The 21,074-nt window shown below is 44.1% G+C and overlaps 1 protein-coding gene and 1 pseudogene across 2 annotated transcripts; one reads left to right on the plus strand and one right to left on the minus strand.

The window, feature by feature from the left end:
* The first annotated feature begins 673 nt into the window (after positions 1–673).
* Positions 674–10,527, plus strand: LOC123048549 (uncharacterized; annotated as a pseudogene).
* Positions 10,528–12,711: 2,184 nt separating this feature from the next.
* Positions 12,712–15,160, minus strand: LOC123051351 (uncharacterized). Of its 2 annotated transcripts, none has more exons than XM_044474213.1 (3): positions 14,454–15,160; positions 13,950–14,271; positions 12,712–13,100 (listed from the first exon to the last, which is right to left on the minus strand). In XM_044474213.1, exons 1-3 carry the CDS (start codon positions 14,976–14,978, stop codon positions 13,084–13,086), a joined length of 864 nt encoding a protein of 287 aa, XP_044330148.1. In that variant the 5' UTR covers positions 14,979–15,160; the 3' UTR covers positions 12,712–13,083. The 2 variants fall into 2 exon arrangements, with proteins under 2 accessions (XP_044330148.1, XP_044330147.1); XM_044474212.1 differs by having other exon boundaries at positions 12,712–13,124; positions 14,454–15,157.
* Between the last annotated feature and the right edge of the window lie 5,914 nt (positions 15,161–21,074).

Below are 21,074 nucleotides of genomic sequence, written 5' to 3' on the forward strand. Positions count from 1 at the left end.
TGGACAACGTGATTATGAGTGGCACATGATCAGAGGTGAAACAAGATAGCTTGGTGAGGCTAGAGTCGGAGAAGGTGAAGTTCCATGCCAAGTTAAAAAGGTACAGTCGATGCATTCAAGAACCCTTTTTTTTCTCGTTGTTCATCATGCAAATCGTGTCGCTGTGATGGAAATTGGTGTTCTTCTTCTCATGTGGGTAACGAATGAGGTTAAAATCTTCTATAGAAAGAGACACGAATAGATTCTTGCATAAGTATGAGGTGTTGTTTAAGAGAGATCAGATAGGATTTTCTTGCATCTATGGGCATCACCCAAACCCCTTACATTCCATGGACACAGCGATAAGATCGAGCCATTCATGTAGTACAAACACATGACATCAGGACATCTAGAACTTCATAAGATCTGTTCATCGGAGATTCTACTATTGGAGCTCTTTATCAAGAAATTGATTCGAGTTATTTTTTTTGTCTCGGTCCTCGAGGCAATGCTCGTTTAGAAAAACAATCAATTTTTTTGAATTATTTTGAACACCAATTTTTTTTGAATTAGTAAAGTATAGTTGAAATTAAGTGCGTTCACAGCAGCGCAGGTCACGCAGTGCGCGTGTTTGCAGCAGAGAAAGAGAGGGGTCTGAGTCTGAGTGACCTGTTGACCTCCGCCATGGCCGTCCTCCCGACCCGAAATTAGTTTTTATTTTCCTTCCTCGGTCCGCTGCCGTCCACATCTCTCCCTCCTCACTTGCTCCCTGAGAAAAACCCTCGCTCCTTGCTTTCCCTCCTCTCCTCTTCCTCGTCGGCATCGCCCGCTGCCATCCGCGGAGGCCCTCGTCGTCGCGCCCGCGCATAACCGGCCGCCGACGATTAGGTAGGTAATCGCACTGCCTCCTCTGCTCTCCCGCATGCCTCGAGTCGAGGCAACAACTCGCGTTTGATTGAATACTACTAGTACTGTGTACGTCTTGACTGGTGAACTTTGGTGCCGGCGAATCCGGATTCAGGGTTGGATATCTCGGATCTATTTTTTGATCGGCTAGGGTTTGGGGGAACTTGATTTTGGGTTGCTCCGTCACGCCGATCTGTATACATGGGCTCAATTTCTTTCTTCTGTCATTATAGTCTTTCCTTTAGCAGGACCCGTATGCACCAAACGATTGGTATCTCTGTTGGTGTTGCTCTCCTTTCGGAAACATGTCGCTGCAGTGGAGAAGTGGGGAAATTTTTGTAGCAGAAAACAGTGAAAACTTTTTTTGAGCAATTTTTTTGTGGGAAATGCTTTTATAGTGTTATCTTGTTGCTTGAATATTCAATGCATTCATTATTTCGTTATTGAATTAGAGTTTTTATTTCTCTGTTCATTTGGACAGAAAGAAACAGAAGTCGATCGATTCTAGATTTTGCCTGGGTTTCCTCTGATTAATCGGGCAACGGCCTTCTTAATTAATGACACAAGGCAAAGCAGTGAAAGCTATTCTATTTTTAGCCTCCTTTTCCTTTCTGTATTGAGATGGAGCAAAATAGCTATAAGAATCATATTGGTTGGTGGTTCCATGCATGTAGCATTTATTTTTGAAGTTTGTACGAATATTCACCGTAGTGGTAAGTATGTGCTGACGAGCGAACTTCAGCTCGTTAGTATTTCCATTTTTGTTTGCGCTGGAATAACGTATATCTTGACTGATGAACTTCAGGGCAAATCCGGATTCAATCCGCTAGGGTTTGGGGCTGATGAACGCCGGAATACCACCGAGTTGGATATCTAGGATCTCCTTTTCTATTTGCTAGGGTTTTGGGCCTTGGAGGAAGATGTGCCGTTTCCTTTCGCCCGCTGATTTTGGGTTGCTCCGTCACGCCGATTACTAGGCTCGTAGCCATGGGCGCAGTTTGTTCTGTCGTTAGTCTTTTAGCAGGACTCCTATTCACCAAAGGATCGGTATCTCCTTTGGGAAACGCTGGTGAACTTGAAGTCACCTTATTAGAAACTCTGTTGGCATGTTTTATTAACCACACTGCTTTGTGCAAAACATAAGTGCTTTTGATTCAGGCTTTTGCTGAATTATTCTGCCAATTTGAAGGACACTGAAGGTTGCATCTATGTACGGAATTTGTTCTGGTCCCTTATGCTTTAAGTTCGACTATGTTAGTGACTCTGTTTTGTGCCAAAACTATGTGCTGCTGAGCCAACGTCAGCTCGTTAGTATTTCGGTTTTTTGTTTGTGCCGGAATAGTGTACATCTTAACTGATGAACTTTGGGGCAAACCCAGATTCAATCTGGTAGGGTTTGGGGCTGATTAACGTCGGAATATCACTGAGCTGGATATCCAGGATCTTATTTGGGTTGCTCCGCCACGACGATTCGTAGACATGGGCCCAATTTCTTTCTTCTTCCACTAGGCTTTCTTTTAGCAGGACTCCTATGCACCAAAGGAGGATTGGTATCTCTGTTGGTCTCCTTCGGGAAACATGCCACTGCAGTGCGGAAGTGGGGAAAAGGGGGGAATTTTTGTAGCAGCAAACAGTGAAAACATTTATTGAGCAAAGAAATGGGGGAAATACTTTTGTAGTGTTATCCTAGCTTGAATATTCAATGCATTCATTATTTCGTTGTTGAATTAGAGTTTCCATTTCTCTGTTCATTTGGGCAGAAACAAACATAAGTTCATTCCAGGTTTTGCCTGGGTTTCCTCTGATTAATCGGGTAACAACCTTCTTAATTAATGACGCAAGGCAAAGCTTTTGTCTTTGTTTCCTGAAAAATATCAACAGTGAAAACTGTTCTATTTTTAGCCTTCTTTCCTTTTCTGTATTGAGATGGAGCAAAATAGCAGTAAGAATCATATTGGTTGGTGGTTCCATGTAGCATTTATTTTTGAAGTTTGGACGATTATGACCGTAGTGGTAAGTATGTACTGCTGAGGGAACGTCAGCTCGTTAGTATTTCCGTTTTTTGTTTGCGACGGAATAGAGTACATCTTGACTGATGAACTTTGGGGCAAATTCAGATTCAATCCACTGGGGTTTGGAGCTGATGAACGCCAGAATACCACCAAGTTGGATATCCAAAATATTATTTGATCGATCGGCCAGGGTTTGGGGCCTTGGGGGAACTTCTACTGTTCCCTTTCGCCCGCTATTTTGGGTTGCTCCCTCACGCCGATTACTAGGCTCATAGCCATGGGCTCAGTTTCTTCTGTCGTTGGTCTTTTGACACGATTCCTATGCACCAAAGGATTGGTACCTCCTTTGACAAGCATGCCACTGCAGTGTGAAAGTGGGCTTCAGATGTACAATGCTTTTTCTGTGTTATTGGGAAAAAGGGGGAATTTTTTGAGAAAAAGGGGTTTGTTACCTTTTAAGCTTTGTATACTGAATGTGTTCCTTATTTTGCTCCCAAATTAGAATTTTAGTTTTTATTTATCTTAGCATTTGGACAGAAAGAAACAGCAGTTGACTCTAGGTTTTGCGCGGTTTTCCTCTGATTAATCAGGCAACAACCTTCTTAATTAATGATACAAGGCAAAGCTTTTGCCTCTGTTTATTGAAAATACCAAGAGTGATACTGAGAACTATTCTATTTTTCCCTTTAGCTTCCTTTCCCTGTTTTGTAATGAGAAGGAGCCAAATAATAATAAGAATCATATTGGTTGGTGGTTGCACATAGCATTTATTTTTTTATGTTTGTATGATTATGAGCATAGTCGTAAGTTGAAAACAAACATTAATGAGACAATTTTTTCCGCAGACAGTACCAAGCTCGTGCTCTCCTGCCTGTCATGATGATCATCTGTGGTAAGTATGAACTTTTGTTTTGCCGGTTTACAAACTTTATCATTTTTTGAATCACACATGTACAACTGGACACGCTCAATATTTTCCTGGCCTAATTTACATGCTGGGTAAATTCTAAAGAATTTTATTTTCTATGCATCTGCTTATTTGTCACAAGTCATGACTACATAATATTATTCCACTGCAAGATATTGTCTTGGGCCTTCTGATATCAGTTAATAGCGTCATACCTTAATTACAAAAGCTCTCAGATTCCAGCATATTTTGAATAAAGTGATCAGTTACGTTTTCTTTTGATTCCTTCATTGTAGTTTAGATCCTAGCCGGTTATGTTGTGATTGTTCACTTTACTTTTTTTCTTTGTATAATATGACATTAATTATAGTAAAAATATTTCACTAATCCGTGGCTAGTGAGCTTAAAGTCACCTTATTGGAAACATCGTTGGCTTGCTTTATTAACCACATTGCTTTGTGCAGAAAATATGTGCTCTTGATTCAGGCTTTTGTTAAATATGTGCCTTATTTCTTTTACATTGCACATGCTATTTTTGGATCTCAAAAGCTTATGGTTGGATGCGGTACAAAATAAGTTGCTTTCCTAACAGAAAGTTCATTGCAAACTGTAAACATTGTGAATTGTTATGCTTCATAGTAGTAGTATATGATGAAAAAGTTGTAAAACTTGTTAGAAAATATTTATTGCAGTAAATTATTTTTTTGCATTTACTTGGTCTGCGTATGACATCTAGTATCCTTGTGGCCTTGCTTGCACTCCCTCAACTCGGGTTTATTGGGCCTATTAACCAAAACTCAAGGACCAACGATGCGTAATTTCAGAGAATAGCAACAGCCAACCAAAATCGCAGGCAATTTTGCATGGAGCTGACTGCATGGTTCGCTTTTGCATGCAACTAATCCAGCACTAGCTAGCATTTACAGCACGCAGCCTGATTGAACAATGAAGAATTTGCAGTATAACTGAACTGGGAAAGAAGGTAGAGAGAAATCTGATGTATTACCAAAAAAGGCTTCTGCTCTGCTTTATATATAAAGCAACACAGCCGAACTGATATAAGGCTATGAGGAGACCCTATTACAAAGCAGATCAAAGGTAAAAAGCAAAAGTACAGGAGAAGCCACATCTACCACCAAATGACCTAGACTATTGACAAGAAAAGTAACCGGGCCACCTTGGAAAACCGCTGGACCTTGATACGCCGCTCAGACCAACCTATCGTCAGGGAGGGCCCCCTGCCCTCCCACTCCAGAGTGTGCAGCGCCAATCCTGCCTGCAGATAGCGAGGAGCACGAGTGGTGCCAACAAGGACCTGTGTAAAAGATGAGGAGGCAAGCGAGACTGCCTCACGCTAGAATCAAAGAAGCTTCAAGATAGGATCCAAACTTGCCCACTGACGATGGCGTGGCACGACCGGAAGGAACATGGACTCCACGTCAATGGCTCAAGAGAGTGACGGCACAACACGTTGCCGTCGCCGAAACCGAAGAGTGGTCAACGGTTTTCACCTGGGGATCTGGCGCAGGGAGAGGGACCATATGACGCCCTCAAGAGGGAGGTGACACCCACGAGCATCGTCGTCACTGGCACCGGAGCGCAGAGTTTTTGCCTAGAGCCTCTCACCCACGCTACAGGAGGAATCACGAGCACTAACCCACCCCCAAGGGTCACCCTGTCGCCACCAAAACAGAGCTCCAGAGTAGGATCTGGGAGCAACCACAGCCGAAGCACCACCGGTACCAAGATCACCCACCACCACACTCGCCGCCAACACAACCAAAGAGTGCAACCACCACCGCCGCCAAGAAACATGTTGAAAGGCAAACTAGATGGACCACCACCTGGAGCCGCCGCCCCGACATCCAATTAACCCCACACCCTAGCCTCATAGTTGGCCGACATGGGTATGCCCATCGGAGAAGACATACCACGACCCTCCACGAAGCCGCCCCACCTGTCAGGAACGAGACCAAGCAAGGCGAAACCGCCCCGACGATGGGAACACACTACCCACGAGCGAAAGACGGCGGCCATGGCCAACCATCTGGTTCAATAGCCTTAGATCTGGGCAGGGCCGGCACGGGCACTTCGGGCAACCCGTCCCTGGCCCAAGGTGGGGCAAGGTAGCCGCCGGTGCCCCTGGCCCTAGTTGTGGTGAGGAAGCCACCGGCACCCCTGGCCGTGACCCCCGCGGTGCGACCGCAAATCGACCGGAGAGCCCCACCGGCCCCTGGGCTGAGGCAAGCTCCATGTTGATGAGCGCCCCAGTCCAAGGCAAGGTATAACGCCGGCCCTCCTGGTCGTGAGCACCTCTGCCCGCCTCGGGAAAGCCCCACCAGCAGTAACCTATACTACGGTTAGGGGGAGAGAGGGGAGAGATAAGGGAGGGAGAGAGGGGGAGGAGGCTGCGAGACCGTCCCGCCGCCACCAACCCACGCCGGGCCTTTGGTCGGCAGGGACGATCCGCGATGGCGAGAGGGGAGGGGGGAGAAGGTTGTGCCAGCAGCGAGGGGATTAGGAACCGCTCGAGTCACCCCTGGGGATGACTCGGGGGCAGGGTGAGGAGCATTTTGAGATCAGTTTATAGGCAAGAGGAATCTGATGTATTAAGGGATAACACTCGTTGAAGTCACTGATGAAGATCACCATTATTTTTTTCCTTTTTTAGCGGGTGGATCAATTTATAATCTTGCTAAGCTATCAGTTGTCGTTGTCCTTTTTTCTTCTCGAACACACATCTAATCGCGTGTCGTTGTGCATTAGGCGCCAAAGAAGGCACAAAGTACAAGTTACCAACTGTGGAGCTTTAATTGCCCTTGATTTGTTTTTTGGCAAATTACCTTGAAACCAGTATTGTAGCCAACCTGTCAAAGGGTTCCTCCTCGAAACTCAAAAGGATAATGTTTGAAGGACAATAAAAAAACCGGGAAAGATACAAAGAGAAGATGAAAAGACAAATTTTATCGGAATCTATTGAAAAACCAAGTTGTTACTCTGCTGGGATTTTATCTGGAATCTGGGAAATTGAACCCTGCTGGGAGTGCTCTCTGATCAGTTCAACACATATTTGTTGAAACTGATATGTCACATGTTTAGCCTATGGACTATCTAATGAAGTCTAAACACATGCATTACACTTTTAGTCTCAATGGTCTTTCATGTTGGTAACAGTGGCTAAAAATTATGAGATTGCTGCCTTTTGAGTTAATTTTGTTATGTTAGGGTCGCAAGAAAGTGAGCAGTGTTCTTTGGTTGCTTGTTAGGCATGTACAATCATTGATAAGAGGGTCTTATCTCATAGCATGTATGTCATTTAGAGAGGACAAAAACATATGATGCACTGGATTATCTCTTAGTGCCATCTCTAGCAATTAATGTTTGCGTGCTCCTTAATTTGTGGGATGTTTGAAATTAAATTAGAACATCTGTAACTAAGAGATGACATCTTTTAAAACGGATAGAATTGTCTTATCTTCCTTTCTAAGAGATCATCTCTTAGCTGGAGAAGACAAACCTTTTTTCCTCATTTCTCTCTCTTCCAACTCAGCAATTATCCTAGGTGGCATTGCTAAGATAGCACCATTGTACACACCCTTATGTAGCAAAGAACGCATGTTGTTCTTCTGTTTTAGAATGTACTCATGAAATTTCTTGATCATAATTTTTTGTTTGTTTGGCGCAGGTTGACAAGTTACCTTTTTGGTCTATTGCTTGTTCTCTGTTGTCTGGAAGTAGTATACCTCAGTCCATACTACCATGAATCTCCATAATACATGTCAGCAAGAACAGCTATCGGGCTCAAATTCCGCAAGGCCGCAAACATTTTGGACCATCTGTCCAGCTTGTGACACCAAATATCAGTACCACCATGCAAGTTCACAGAAAACTGTCCGCTGCCAAAATTGCTCGAAGGCCTTTATAGCACATGTTTTAACTGACCAACCTGTTCCTTCTGGTCCAAAGCAATCCGTGTGGAAAAATGCAGGAGTATTTTCAGAAATCAGATTGCTTCAGAAGTTCAAACCCGGGCAGATCTGGGCTCTCTACAGTGACATAGATAAGTATCCCAATTGCTATGCCTTCATAGAGAAAGTTGAGCTGCAGAATAATGAAGTACAGGCAAGATGGCTTGAAGTTTGTCCCGATGGAGAGTTGGAGAAAATATCTATAGAAGATCGAACTGTCGGGTGTGGAACCTATAAGGTTGCCACCACTGATGGTATTATGATTTACACTGACATGAAATCCTTTTCTCATCGTGTAAATGCGATATTCACTGGTAGAAGGAACTCTTATGAAATATATCCTAGGAAAGATGAAGTTTGGGCACTTCTGAAGGGATGGGATATCGGTTGGAGTTCAGATGCTCACAATCAAAAGAAATACAAGTATGAAGTTGTTCAGGTCCTCTCTGATTTCACGACTGACACTAGCATCACCGTCATGCCGCTTGTCAAGATAAAAGTCTTTGTGAGCTTATTTATGCAGTCTAAAGAGGCTACTCCATATCTGATACGGCAGGATGATACAATATGGTTCTCGCATTGTATCCCGTACCGTTTGATGGGTGCAGCTGAAAGTGAAGGCATTCCAGAAGGAGCTCTCGAACTTGATCCTGCTGCGCTTCCCCTTAACTTGGAGCAGCCTCATGTTCGTGTTGTTTCAGAAAGCAGGTCGGTAAAGGGCTCGGAGTTTGATGCCGCATATGCTGGTTCGTCCAGAGGAAATAAGTCTCACAAGGAATCTGAAGGGGTTGGGGAGAGGCAGCATGCTACATGCATGAACCGAGGGATCTTTGCAAAGACATCGGTGGTAGAGAACAGAGACCATAACACTCCATCTACTGTAGAAGGTATGGATGTTGCTGAAGAATCTGACCACGCGCAAGCGAAAGTATTATGTCCTGAATTTTTTGACTTCGACCAACTTCGAGATGTAAGTCGGTTTAGACGCAACCAGATCTGGGCTGTCTATGATACTAAATGCTGTATACCAAGATTTTATGCTCGAATTACAAAGGTAAGAAGGGCCCCAAAGTTTGAGGTACACTTTGTTTCGCTGGAATTTGATCCCAGAAATAAAGCAGAGGTGGCATGGTCACGTGGGGAACTGCCTGTTGCTTGTGGACATTTTAAGCATGGAGCATCACACACGCTAAAGAAACTACGATCTTCTCCCAGATCATTTCCTATGAGAAAATCAGGACAAGAAACTCGTTTGAGATATATCCTAAGAAAGGTGAAGTTTGGGCCCTTTTCAAGGGATGGGACATTGGCTGGAGTTCGGATGCTAAAAACCACACAGATTTTATGTATGAAGTTGTTCAGGTTCTCTCTGATTTTACGACAAGCACTAGCATCATTGCCATGCCGCTCGTAAAAGTAAAAGGCTTTGTTAGCTTATTTACGGGGTTGGAAGAGGCAACCCCGTATGGAGGTTTTCACATTGTGTCCCTTACCATTGGATGGAGGGGACTGAAAGAGATGGCATTCCAGAAGGAGCTGTTGAACTTGATCCTGACGCGCTTCCCCCTAACTTGGAAGATGCTTTTGCCTCTGTTGTACCTGAAAGCAGTTACACTCAATCTGCTGTACAAGATAGTACTGATGTTTATGAGGAATCTGATGATATTATCCAGGCAGAATTTGAATGTGCTGAATCTGAATTCCATGAATTTACAGAAATGAGATCACTTGACAAGTTCAAACCTGGGCAAATCTGGGCTCTCTACAATGATATGGATAAGTTCCCCAATTACTATGCCGGCATAAGGAAAGTCGATCTCAAGAATAATAAAGTACAAGTGAGATGGCTTTATGTCTCCTCGGGGAGAGGAGGAGAAAAGATTGGTCAACGAAGATCGCCCTGTTGGCTGTGGAATCTTTACGGTTTCCAGTGAAAATGATGCTATTATGACTTGCACTGGTACACAATCATTTTCTCATCCTGTATGTAGTAGACCAACTGGTAGAGAGAAAGAATTTGAAATTATTCCTCTTCCTCGTGAGATCTGGGCCGTTTACAAGGACTGGAGGGCTGGATGGACTGCGTGCGATTTTAAAAATTGTGACTATGAATTGTGGAGATATTAACCCATACGGACTCGTCCATACAAGTCAAGCTGTTGAGAAAGGTGGATGGTCACAGGACAGTATTTAGAAGAGAGCCATCTGTGGAAACGATATGTAAGGAGGAGTACTTAAAGTTCTCTCACCAGATCCCTCGCTTCCATCTGACAAATGAAAAAGGAGGCAAGCTTCGAGGCTGTTTGGAGCTCGATCCTTTCTCGGTGCCAGAGAGGTTTCTCGGCATTGATTCAATGTGAGATAACCCTGTTCATGGTGGCTCTTTGGAACCCTCTCTTTTCGAAGGAATGACAAGACGGAAGGTTGTGCGGAAGTTGATCAAACCGTGTTTCATGCTGCCCGGAGTTCTCCATGTTCCAGTGATGTTATTATGTGCTTGTTTAGTCTTCCTGCAGCCGGTGCCTCTAAGATCTAGTTAGAGGCCTGACATTTGTTGCAGCTGTTGTTTTAACTTTTCGTCCGGTTATTGAACTGACACTCTTCCTTCGCTCGTAGTTTAACTAAAACCCGTAGTGGTATGATTTAACTGTGATGGATTCTGGATGGAATCTGCCTTCCCCAACTTGTTTGGGACAAAAGGCTTTGTTGTTGTTGTTGGACTCTGGATGGGATCTCTGAAAATCTGTCAAATGAAATCCAGCTAGAGCTTTGTGCTAAATTTACATTTTATTGTAGTGCTCATCACCATTTTTGTGTGGCTCATTGTGCATTTTTGTGTACTTCACTATTTGTGGAGTAGTACCCTACACGACCAAACCATGTGGCTTTTCACTTTGCTGGGATCACATTTTCTCCAGGGTCTTCAAAAAGGCTTGGGGGACAGCGTTCATGAAATTTAGTAACTCAGTAGAATCTGGGCAATCACTGGTAACTCGTGAGTACGATAAACCTGGCGAGGAAAAATATTATGTGTCAATTCAAGGCATTGTTTTCACTCTTTCGTTTTGCCTAGCAGAGAAGGTGTATGTTGTTGTGCACCAGCACAGAAAACTGAAGTAATGAGCCTGCAAATGTTGAATTACCATGACTCTGCTGTCTTTTGCACTTGCAAAAAAAAGAAAAGAAATATTCTAATTCTAACTTTAAGCCTGCAAACCGAAGCAACACGACCAGGATCGTGGGCACACATTAAGTGCTTCCAATTAAAATTCTAACTTTCATATAATCTCAATTGGCGACCTTATGGCATGGAGTTCTTTGACTCTTTTCTCGACCAAGTCGGACATCTACAGTTTTGGCATCTTACTTCTCGTCTTCTCGAGGTCATAAGCGGGAAGAGGAATGCAAGCTCCTTGAATCTCACAGGACATGCACTAGATCCTTGAAAACCAGGTCCTTGGACTGCTTCTTGTTTAGTGGAGGTCCTGAATCAACCGCTTTATTGCGTTTGATCAGATCCGTAATTCAATGTTTGCCTTTTGCTCACTTGGTGTGAAGATCGATGATAATATTAACACCAGACTTGGTCCTTATGTTTTCAAGATATGTCAACTTGCTTATGACTGGGGCTGGGTTTTTTGGTTCCAGCCTGGGATGGCTGTTTTTGGTGGCAGGGTGTACACAACTATCACTTGCATTCCTTCCATTGCATAACCATGCATCCTGACCATATATAGAAGTCAGGGTGCACACACTTGTCACTTGTGTGCAAATTTCAGAACATGACATGATACAGAACAGGACATGCACTCAGATTCTCTTGTTTGCTTGATGCATACAAAACTGCATATATGTTCTGTGTAAAATTCAGAACTTCGCATGCTGCGGGCTGCACACAGGCAAGAACAGGACATGCCATTTGCATATCTATTGCATAATTATGGCTTGCATACATATATGCTTCCAATACATTTCATGATTTGCAATTGCATACATACAACATACATACTCGTTCCTTCCAAACTACTCCTATTAATTTGATCACTAAAAATATAGCTTCACAATCTTGCCAGACTGCTTTGTTGAATTCTAGATTCTAGTAGCTTAGCTGCATTAAATTGTTTGTGTCCTGCTCCGGTCCTTTTCTAAGCATTAATCTCAGGTCCCAGAAAGGCAGCACGTATGGTCACATTCCATAAGTAAATCCAAGCACCGAGCATACAATCTTTGCATCTGCTGATCCCGACAGATTTCACGAGAAATCGGGTACTCAAGCATGTTCAGTAGCCTGACAGACTACAGCATGAATAAGTTGTTCTTGTTTTCAGTGTCTGTCTATAAAAGAAAGATTGAATCCCAAGCCACTTCGCAAGGGGCTGGCATCCGCAACGCTTCTGACGGGATGGATGATCTGGAAGCAACGAAACGCTTGTGTCTTCGAAGGGGATCAGCCATCAGTCCACCAACTAACAGAGCACATCAAAGCAGAGGCCGCATTATGGGCTCGGACTGGGGCTTCAAGCCTTCGATTGGTGATCCCCAGCACCTGGGATGTACACTAAGATCATTGTAACATAACCTGCAAATCACCTCCTAGGAGGCATGTAAACTGCTCCCCCACTCTTCAATGAAAAGAAACGCAAAGTCTTTGCGTTTTCTCGAAAAACTTGTATGAATCTATGGGAAGTTCCAGTGTGCTATCACCATTTTTTTCTTCTTCTTCTTAAAAGCTTCGTACAGCTCTATCATAAGGCCTTTTCGCTTTACTCATGGCCACAGTTCTTCCTGGTATGTGCACTTGTGCAGGTCAGGAATTAAGGACTCTAAACACCCAAGGCAGCACAATTAAAAACACGATCAATAGCTCTCAGGAAAAACCCACTAATTTTTCCATTTGCACGATCCATTTGTCTAAAATGAATGCAGGACCATTAACTCATTGTCAAAACCACTGCATTTTCCAGTGACGCGAAATGTATGATCTCAAAATATTGCAGGATTGTCAACTCACTGCAATAAACCCTACAGTGAAATGCTTCTTCTACGAAGCACACCAGAAATCACATCTCAGAGATGAATGTCAAAAGAGCGACACTGCAATGACCTACAAATTGTTCAGCCATTGGAAGCAACACTATAAGCAGTTCTGAATCCAGAACGGCGCATGTTTTGCAAGCAGAAGAAACGAAAAGAGTTTTCTGAACCTATATCTATCTAGCTATGCAAAAGTAGGCGTCCAGTTCTGCTGTCGTCGAGGCGGCGAAACTTGTGGACAGGTGTACTTTCAGGGCTCCCGCGCTCCGATCTTTCTCTACTCCGCGTTGACATCTGGGTGTTGCAGCCCATTGTAGGCTGAATTAGCAGAAATTATGAGCCAATTACCGGCAGCCAACAATCAATAACAACATCAAGAAGAAAAAACTGAAACAATATAATGTGCAAGGAACTAAAGATTTTTTGCACTATTGTAAGATACTACCTGAATTTTATTCACAGGTTAGAAAATAAGTATCCTCTCTGCAAAGGTAAAATAGATGACTGAACTTGATTTCGCTTTTCAGCTACCATAATCTATACTATGAAATCAAGGGCAGAAATGTGCAACCAGCTTTGATAAATTAACATGGCATCTACTATTTTCACCCAACTACTTTTACCTTTTTCCAAGTCATAACAAAACGAATCATAATATCCTTTTTCTAAGCACGATCAGGTTAGAAAATAAAAGGAATAACAAGACCAAGGTTGCAGCTCATGTACAAAACCTGAATAAAGCTCAGGCGCAGAAACGAGATTTATTTAGTATTGTTGGCTAAATCAAACGCGAGTAAAATTGGCTAAATCAAACGAATCAACTTAGTTGCAATTTCAAGTTCCATGATGATTTATGTCCCCAATTTCGACTTAGTTGCAGACAATTCCCAACACCTAGCAGTTTCAGACTTCAACAGATTCAGTTAACTATTTTTCAGACTACAACAATTTCAGTGAACAGTTTCAGACATCAACAGATTCAGACTAGAACAATTTCAGTAACAGCTTCAGTAAGACAAGTAGATTAACACCCCACTAAATGAAACCCAAAAATATAGATGTGTACCACAGTCTTCAGTTCTTGTCACCGTTAGGAGATACTGTACTTTGGAAGTTGGGGCATGGAGAGAGGCTCTCACTCACCAGGGGTCTCGGCCCGGATGAGGACAATCTCGAGGGTGTCGCCATAGCCGCCGTCGGGCAGGTCGACGACGAGCGGGGTCAGCCTCCCGTGGCGGCCCGCTCGGACGCACATGGCGATGTTCCGGTAGTAGACGCCGGCGCCGACGAGGAACCGCAGGTCGTCCCTCAGGCGAAACGCGGACCTCCCCCTGAACCAGAACTGGCGCCAGGCTTCGTGCTCGGGGTCCTCGGGGTAGTCCCCGTTGTCGAGCGCTCGCACGAACCGGATCAGCCGTCCCGGCTCCAGGTGGATGACCCCGAGGAGGTATCCGTATGGGGGATTCTGCAGTTGAATCACAAAGATGGAACAGAATCACAAAGATGGTTATGTTCAGGAGATCAAGAACTGCTCGCAATCAAATTTCGCAAGAACTACGTCTACGGTTCAAGAAGAATTCGCTGAATCGCCGAAAGCAATTCAAGAAGAAGAGGTATCAAGAAGCGGGTCGGTCATGGCAAACTCACCGGAGGCGGGGCAGGAAGGGCAGGCATGTCCTCTCTGGCGGGGATGGGCTCGACGACCCAGTACATCATGGAGCTGGCCTCGTCGTCGACGCTGACGCCGGAGGAGTTCCAGGGGAGGCACCTGCCGTTGGCGCGGAGGTAGCGGCCGCCGACGTTGCGGAGCAGGACGACGTCGTCCCCGAAGCCCGACCCCACGGCTTGCCACATGAAGGCCTCCACGCCCGGCTGGTCGTAGTCGCGCAGCTCCGCGCGGAGGCCCCGGTGGCCGAGCCTCGCCGGCGTGGCCGTGGCGGCGAGGTAGCGGCCGTAGGCCGCGCTGTGGAGGAGCAGGCGCTGGCCGCCGTCGTAGTCGCAGCCGACACCATCGTCGTCTCCGCCGTGGTAGATGTGCACCGCCCACGCCGCGTTTAGGGATCCGTGGACCTGGCTGAGGGTGACGCTCTCCCCGTCGTCGGCGGCGTGGAGGTAGGTGCGGTGCACTAGGCTCCGCAGCCGCACGTGGTGCCTGTCGTCGAACCGGTCCATCGGTCACCGGCGCTGGAGGGCGGAGGCGGTGGGCTGCTGCGCGGTGAAGGGAGGGCGAGGGGTTCTTGGTTTGTTGGGGACTCCGGCGAGGAAAGCTGTTGGTTGGGGCGGTTACGCTGGGCGCCAAGGCGGGAGGTATTTCAAGGCGCCTTTGGGTACGAGGTGGGCTTGCAGGCCGTTTCCTTGGCCCAGCCCACCCTATCGAGCTCCCCCTCTATATCTCTGTTCCCACGAGTCCCATGGAGGAATGATGTACCTTTTCTATACTATTATTAAAAGAGCAAACTAAAACTCCCCTAAAGCCACACAACAAACTGTACATAAGATAACCACAACCCTCCGATCAAATCACCTTAAACATATCCTATTGCCCACGTTACATCAATAATCTGTCAACTAAATCAATGGCTTAGATCAAATGTTCTGCCAGGCAGACGCGGTGGTCTGCCGATTCTCCCAGCGCTCCGCGTCGCCCACCCGTAATATGCGGATCGATTCCACCCGCCCGGCCGCCTCTATCGTTCCCCACCCCTCCCTCCTCTCTCCTCCTTGCTACCGCTACAGGGCGCTGCCGGGCATGCTCGGCCTGCGTCGGCGGAGCCGAGGTCGCTTCCCTCCCTCAAGCAGCGTCGATGGCGCGGGACGCAGCGGGCTGGACCTGCATCGGCGGTGCTAGTGTCCCTCTCCTCCGACGAGCGACGACGGCGACGCGGGACGCAGTGGGCCTGACCTGCGCCGGTGACAGTGGGTCCTTCTCCTCCGTCGAGCAGCGGCGGAAGCGCAGGACGCAGTGGGCCCGGCCTGCGTCAGCGGCGACGGCGGGGGTCCATTTCCTCCCTCAAGCAACGGCGGCTTGGGACACAGCGTGCTCGGCCGCGAAGATGGATTTCTCCGATGGGGCATTCGATTCCTGGCCTCTGTTCCTCTACGCAACGGTGAGACACACGACGTAGCCTCTGCCCTCCAGCACCATGGCAGCACGCCGTGTGAACGCCCCAGGGAGGCATACTGGTAGGGGTTGCACCATGTAGCGTGTGGATGCCCACCAAATGTTCGATGTGTTCCCCAAATTGATCTCTCTATATAGAGGAAATAGCATAAAACTACTACTTTACAGGTTAGGGTTCCAAAAAACTACCGGTTTTTAATTTTTCTCAGATAACTACCAAACGAGGGATGAGACCCGCACATAAGAGAACCGTTTGTTTGACTGTTACCTTACATGTAGGACCCACATGTCAGTATCTACAAAAAATCGCCCGCGCCAAGTTTCGAACCTGCGACCTACAGCACGCAAGCGGAGTGCGCTAGCCACCAGGCCACAACGAAGCTTGCGTTAGGTTACAGGCGGGTCGTCCTTTATATTATAGTAGACACTGCCGATCCCAGCGCGGCTGCGTGCCCTGAATTACTTATTTTTAATCATAATATTAATACATTTTTTTGCGATTACATATTAGTGCACTAAAACAGTGCAACTTTTATTAAAAAATTGATGTGTTTCTCGAAATGCTAGAATGATTTTACGCAATAAGTTTTTAAAACATGCTGAACATTTTCTCAAATACACATTGTCAAAAAAATTCATCATGTATTAAGAAAATGTTCGACCTATATTACAAAAATGATCATCGTATATATTAAAAAGTGTTCAACCTAAATTACAAAAATGTTAATCGTATATATTAAAAAAATGTTCAACCTAAATTACAAAAATGTTCAACCCAAAAGTTTAATATATTAAAAAATGATCACTGTTTGCAAAGTAAAGTTCATCAAGCATTGAAAAATGATCACTATACGCAGAAAAGGTGCTCAGCGTACATTAAGATAATGTTCATGCAAATTCAAAAACATGTTCATCATGTATTTCAAAACATCATGTATTGAAGCCTATCTAAAAAAATGTTTAGTAAGTATGTTAAAAACAGAAGAAAAACGAACCCAGTGACAGAAGAAAAACGAACCCAGTGAATAAAGAAAGAAAGAAAGAAAAACCTAAAAACAAGCGAAAACCAGAAACAAAAATAAAGCATAATAAGATAAATAAATAGAAAAGAAATCTGGGCGAACGAGCACAGCACGCGCGTCAGTAAAACGCGAAACGAAAAAACAATTACAGGCTTTGGCTGGCCCAACCACCAGCCAGCCTTCGTTTATTGTATAAAGAAAATCCTGCCTGGACAGTAACACGACCAGCCCTTGGCCTGGTGGCTAGCGCGCTCCGCCTACCTGCTCCAGGTTGCAGGTTCGGAACTTCGGGCGCGCGATTTTTCGTCTCACGTTAACAAATGATTGTAGGGACCCGATTGCTTTTTTAAAAAGTTTGTAGGGGCTAATTTGTAAAAAATCTGTGGATGAGGCGCTGACATGTGGCCCCCACAAGTCAGGTAACGGTCAACCAAACGGTGCGTTTAGTGGCGGGCCCGACCTGTCATAAACATGTTTAATTTTTTAACAAAGAGGATTTGGGGTTTTTGAAACAGCCGACCACCCATTTGGTAGTTATCTGAGAAAAATTAAAAACCGGTAGTTTTTTGGAACCCTAGCCTGTAAAGTAGTAGTTTTATGCTATTTACTCCTCTATATAGCTAGCCCGCTTTTCAGTCTCTCCCTGCTCTCCATGCCTTGCGTTGTCCATATATGATCTTATTTTGTTTCAGTTTTTTGCTAGATTTAATAGTGTAATTTGTTTAAGACTTTAAATCTTATCCAGGCTGAACCATTGAAAGTAATCAGCACGGTCATGTGTTTCTATATGTTCATTGTGACTAGAAACCAACATGCTGACTGCCAAAGTTCTTGCAGGCGTGATTGCTTTAATTTGAGAAGGCACTGATGTAACACAGGAAATAGTTACTACTGAAGAAATCATTTCCGCCACACTCAATCTTGAGTCTGCACTTGCTAAGAGATGCACCCAAAACAATATACTCCTGATTGTTTGATTGGTAACATCCTCTCGCGGGAAACTCAACTTAGCTTCTTTTTACTTCCTAATCTTGACATTTTTCATTTTAATTATTATCCTATATGCACGGGATTGTAGAAAAATATTGGTAATGTCTACATTGGAAAGGATCCAAACTCTATACAAGTGATTGGTGAATAATTTTTTATCTAGGTTCAGAAGTTGATAATCCACTACAGTTCTTTCATTGTGCAGGCAACCTCGGGTACAACTAAAACGACTTTCTTTTGCTTCTGCCGTCACATTACTGAATACGACTTTGAATCTCAACTGCACTTGACTGCACCTTCTATCTTGATCCGCTTGGCAACTTATAATTTGCATAAGCATTCCCCTGCATAATTTGTCCTTGGTCTGAAAGAACAATTCCTAAGGATATACTCCAAATCAGGTTGTTGCCTGGATCCTATGAACAATATGTACAGTCACGCTGTTTTAATCCGTTTACCATCAAGTAAGTTTTCACTACGTTTTGTTTCAGTTCCATTTCAGAATTCCTAAATTATATAGACTAGCTAAATACCCGTGTGTTGCCATGGACCAACAAATTTAAACATGAGACATTGATCAAACATAATCGTTATTCATGGCAGGTACGTTGCATCTGGTTTATGATTATGTTGCGTTAATTATTGCTTATACACTTGCTGATAAAAAAATTCTACTCATACTCAAATTCCAGCTAACATATTTATTATTCCCTCCGTTTTTGTACACAGAGCCAGATTATTGTGTGTAAAATCTCTCATGTTCCACGTCAATTAGTCATCGTGCATCTCAGATTATTGTGTGTAAAATCTCTCATGTTCCATGTCAATTAGTCATCGTGCATCTCGTGCCTCTTTCTCTATGATTGCATACAACGTTTGCATTAATAAGCACCATTGTAGGAGGCAAAAATCTTATCATTTCTTCTTAAAAAGAGATACTGACCTTGTATAGATGCAAAATTGTTTTTTTATATTTTCCTTGTATTAAAAAACAGAGGAGGTATCATGATTCAGTCTGAGAAAGTATGTCTGATGCTCTAAACTAAATGTCGTATGATTTCCTAGTTTCCTTTTTAAAAATTGATTTCTACAAAACGCTAATTGTACCTCCATCACAAACAACCCTTTAATAATAAAGATATATAAACATAGTTTACATTTCTTAAAATTGGTTATTTGTTTTGTGGTGATTTGGCTTTGTGAAAATAGAAATCAGAGGGATATAGTACATTCATGGTGGAATAAATCACTTGCAAATACCAAAACCTTGTGGTGAGTACAAAACATGCATCAAGCGCTAGAAATATATTTATACGTCATATGCATACATATTATATGAAAAAGATCCGTTAAGTATAAACTAAATTGACTATACGAAGAATGAGCTGATGATTGTCCACGGAACAACATCACACTTCACCTATGGATTTTGCATTGTATGGATCTTCATTTAATTATTTACAAGTGAAGTCTCAGTGATAAGATGGCTAAATACACCAGCAATCCATGGACCCACAATAAGATCAAGAGATATCCAACGGTCAATCCGAAAACAATAGATCTCTTGATATAGAACATGATGTAGAATTTGTAAGGACATGAAGCAAAACAGCAGGATATAGGGTAACATGGTCTCTTCTGTTAGGAAAAGGATCTTCTGTTAGTAATAGACTTCGTAAATATTAACCCCCTCATTATGTAAATGTCAAATTATGTTTTAGAAAGTGGGACAAGATGATACATTGCATAAATCAAACTGAAACCGAAATGAAACATTGCCATCTACAGATCTACTGAGATATTAGTAATCATTTCTGGAAACAGAGAATGGCATTTGTAGTCCACAATTGTTATCTACACGTGCTTATCCTGTATATATGCTATCCACCCAGCACGATCTTTCATAAGAGAATGTCACCTTCAACTACTTTTACCAAAAGAAAAGGTGCAAGCACAAAAAGAAAGCCCAAAATTTCTTGTCAAGGATCAAAAACAGAAATATTTCAGTAGGATACACCCCTCCCCCTTTTCTTCGCATACCTACCCCATCAACAAGTTCTATTTGCATTGAACTAAGTGCTTAGCCTTTTCTCTTGCACATCTTGTCTATCTATAAAATAAAAAGAAAATCCTATGTTTCCGAATATTGATGAAACTTCTGCTTGATACATCATTGCCTAAAATTGAAACTATATTATAGAAGTGTGACTGTGTATAAAAGAAAATGCATGATAACTATAGGGGTGCATTTTGCAGCCTGAAAGAATACCAGCTTTGGATGTAAAAGGTGAATCAATTTTAGCGAAGCATGCACTTCTCTAGGGGTTGGCCGCCATGTTTGGTTAGGCCATCCCGGAAATCTTCCTTTCGTCCCTGTAAACATTGTGACGACTTAATAAAAGCTTCGCGAGATTGTCTAAAAAAAAAGCTGTTCAGGCCACTGCTCGTCCAGACCACCTAGCTGCATCCCTCGATTCATATTCTTCCGTCGTCTCGCCGCCGCTGACCTCGTCGGATGTCGTCCCCGCCTACCTCACCGTCCTAGGAGCGGAGGAGATGATTTCCTTTCCGTCTGGCCCGCCCGCCGCTCAGAGCCTCCGCGCGTCCGCGGCTCCCACCGTCCTGCGTGGATGTGCCCCAGCCCAGGTGCGGCAAGCCAGTAACCGGCAATGCCCACTGCCTGACGAGCGGTGGCTGGTACCCCTGCAAGCCAGTGCCGGCCCGGCAGCCCAATCCGCAATTCGGCACTTTGCTATTTTTCGATTTGAGGTACTGCCCATTCCCCAAATTTTGATCGAGGGCTTGCTAATTGATATACGTTCCAGTGCAGTACATATGTAGATGAATTCATGAACACATTCGTGCAGGTACGTTGCGTCCTTCTTTTACGCAAAACCGAGACTTCATTGAGAATTCTACTACGTTTGTAAGGCTAGATTAATCAATTTATATGTGGTAATTAGTTATATAGTTCACATGTCATATTTGTTGTCAAAATATTTTTTGGACCACCCTGCTTCCAAATCCTAGCTCCGCCACTGATGTGAAGCAGTGCATGAATCGAGAGAAGGGAGCCACAATCTTTCATGGCGTGCTAGTCTAATCTGATATGAACCCCAATGAAGGAATGAAGAA

The sequence above is a fragment of the Triticum aestivum genome, chromosome 2D (genome assembly GCF_018294505.1).
Source record: "Triticum aestivum cultivar Chinese Spring chromosome 2D, IWGSC CS RefSeq v2.1, whole genome shotgun sequence".
Classification (NCBI taxonomy): domain Eukaryota; kingdom Viridiplantae; phylum Streptophyta; class Magnoliopsida; order Poales; family Poaceae; genus Triticum; species Triticum aestivum.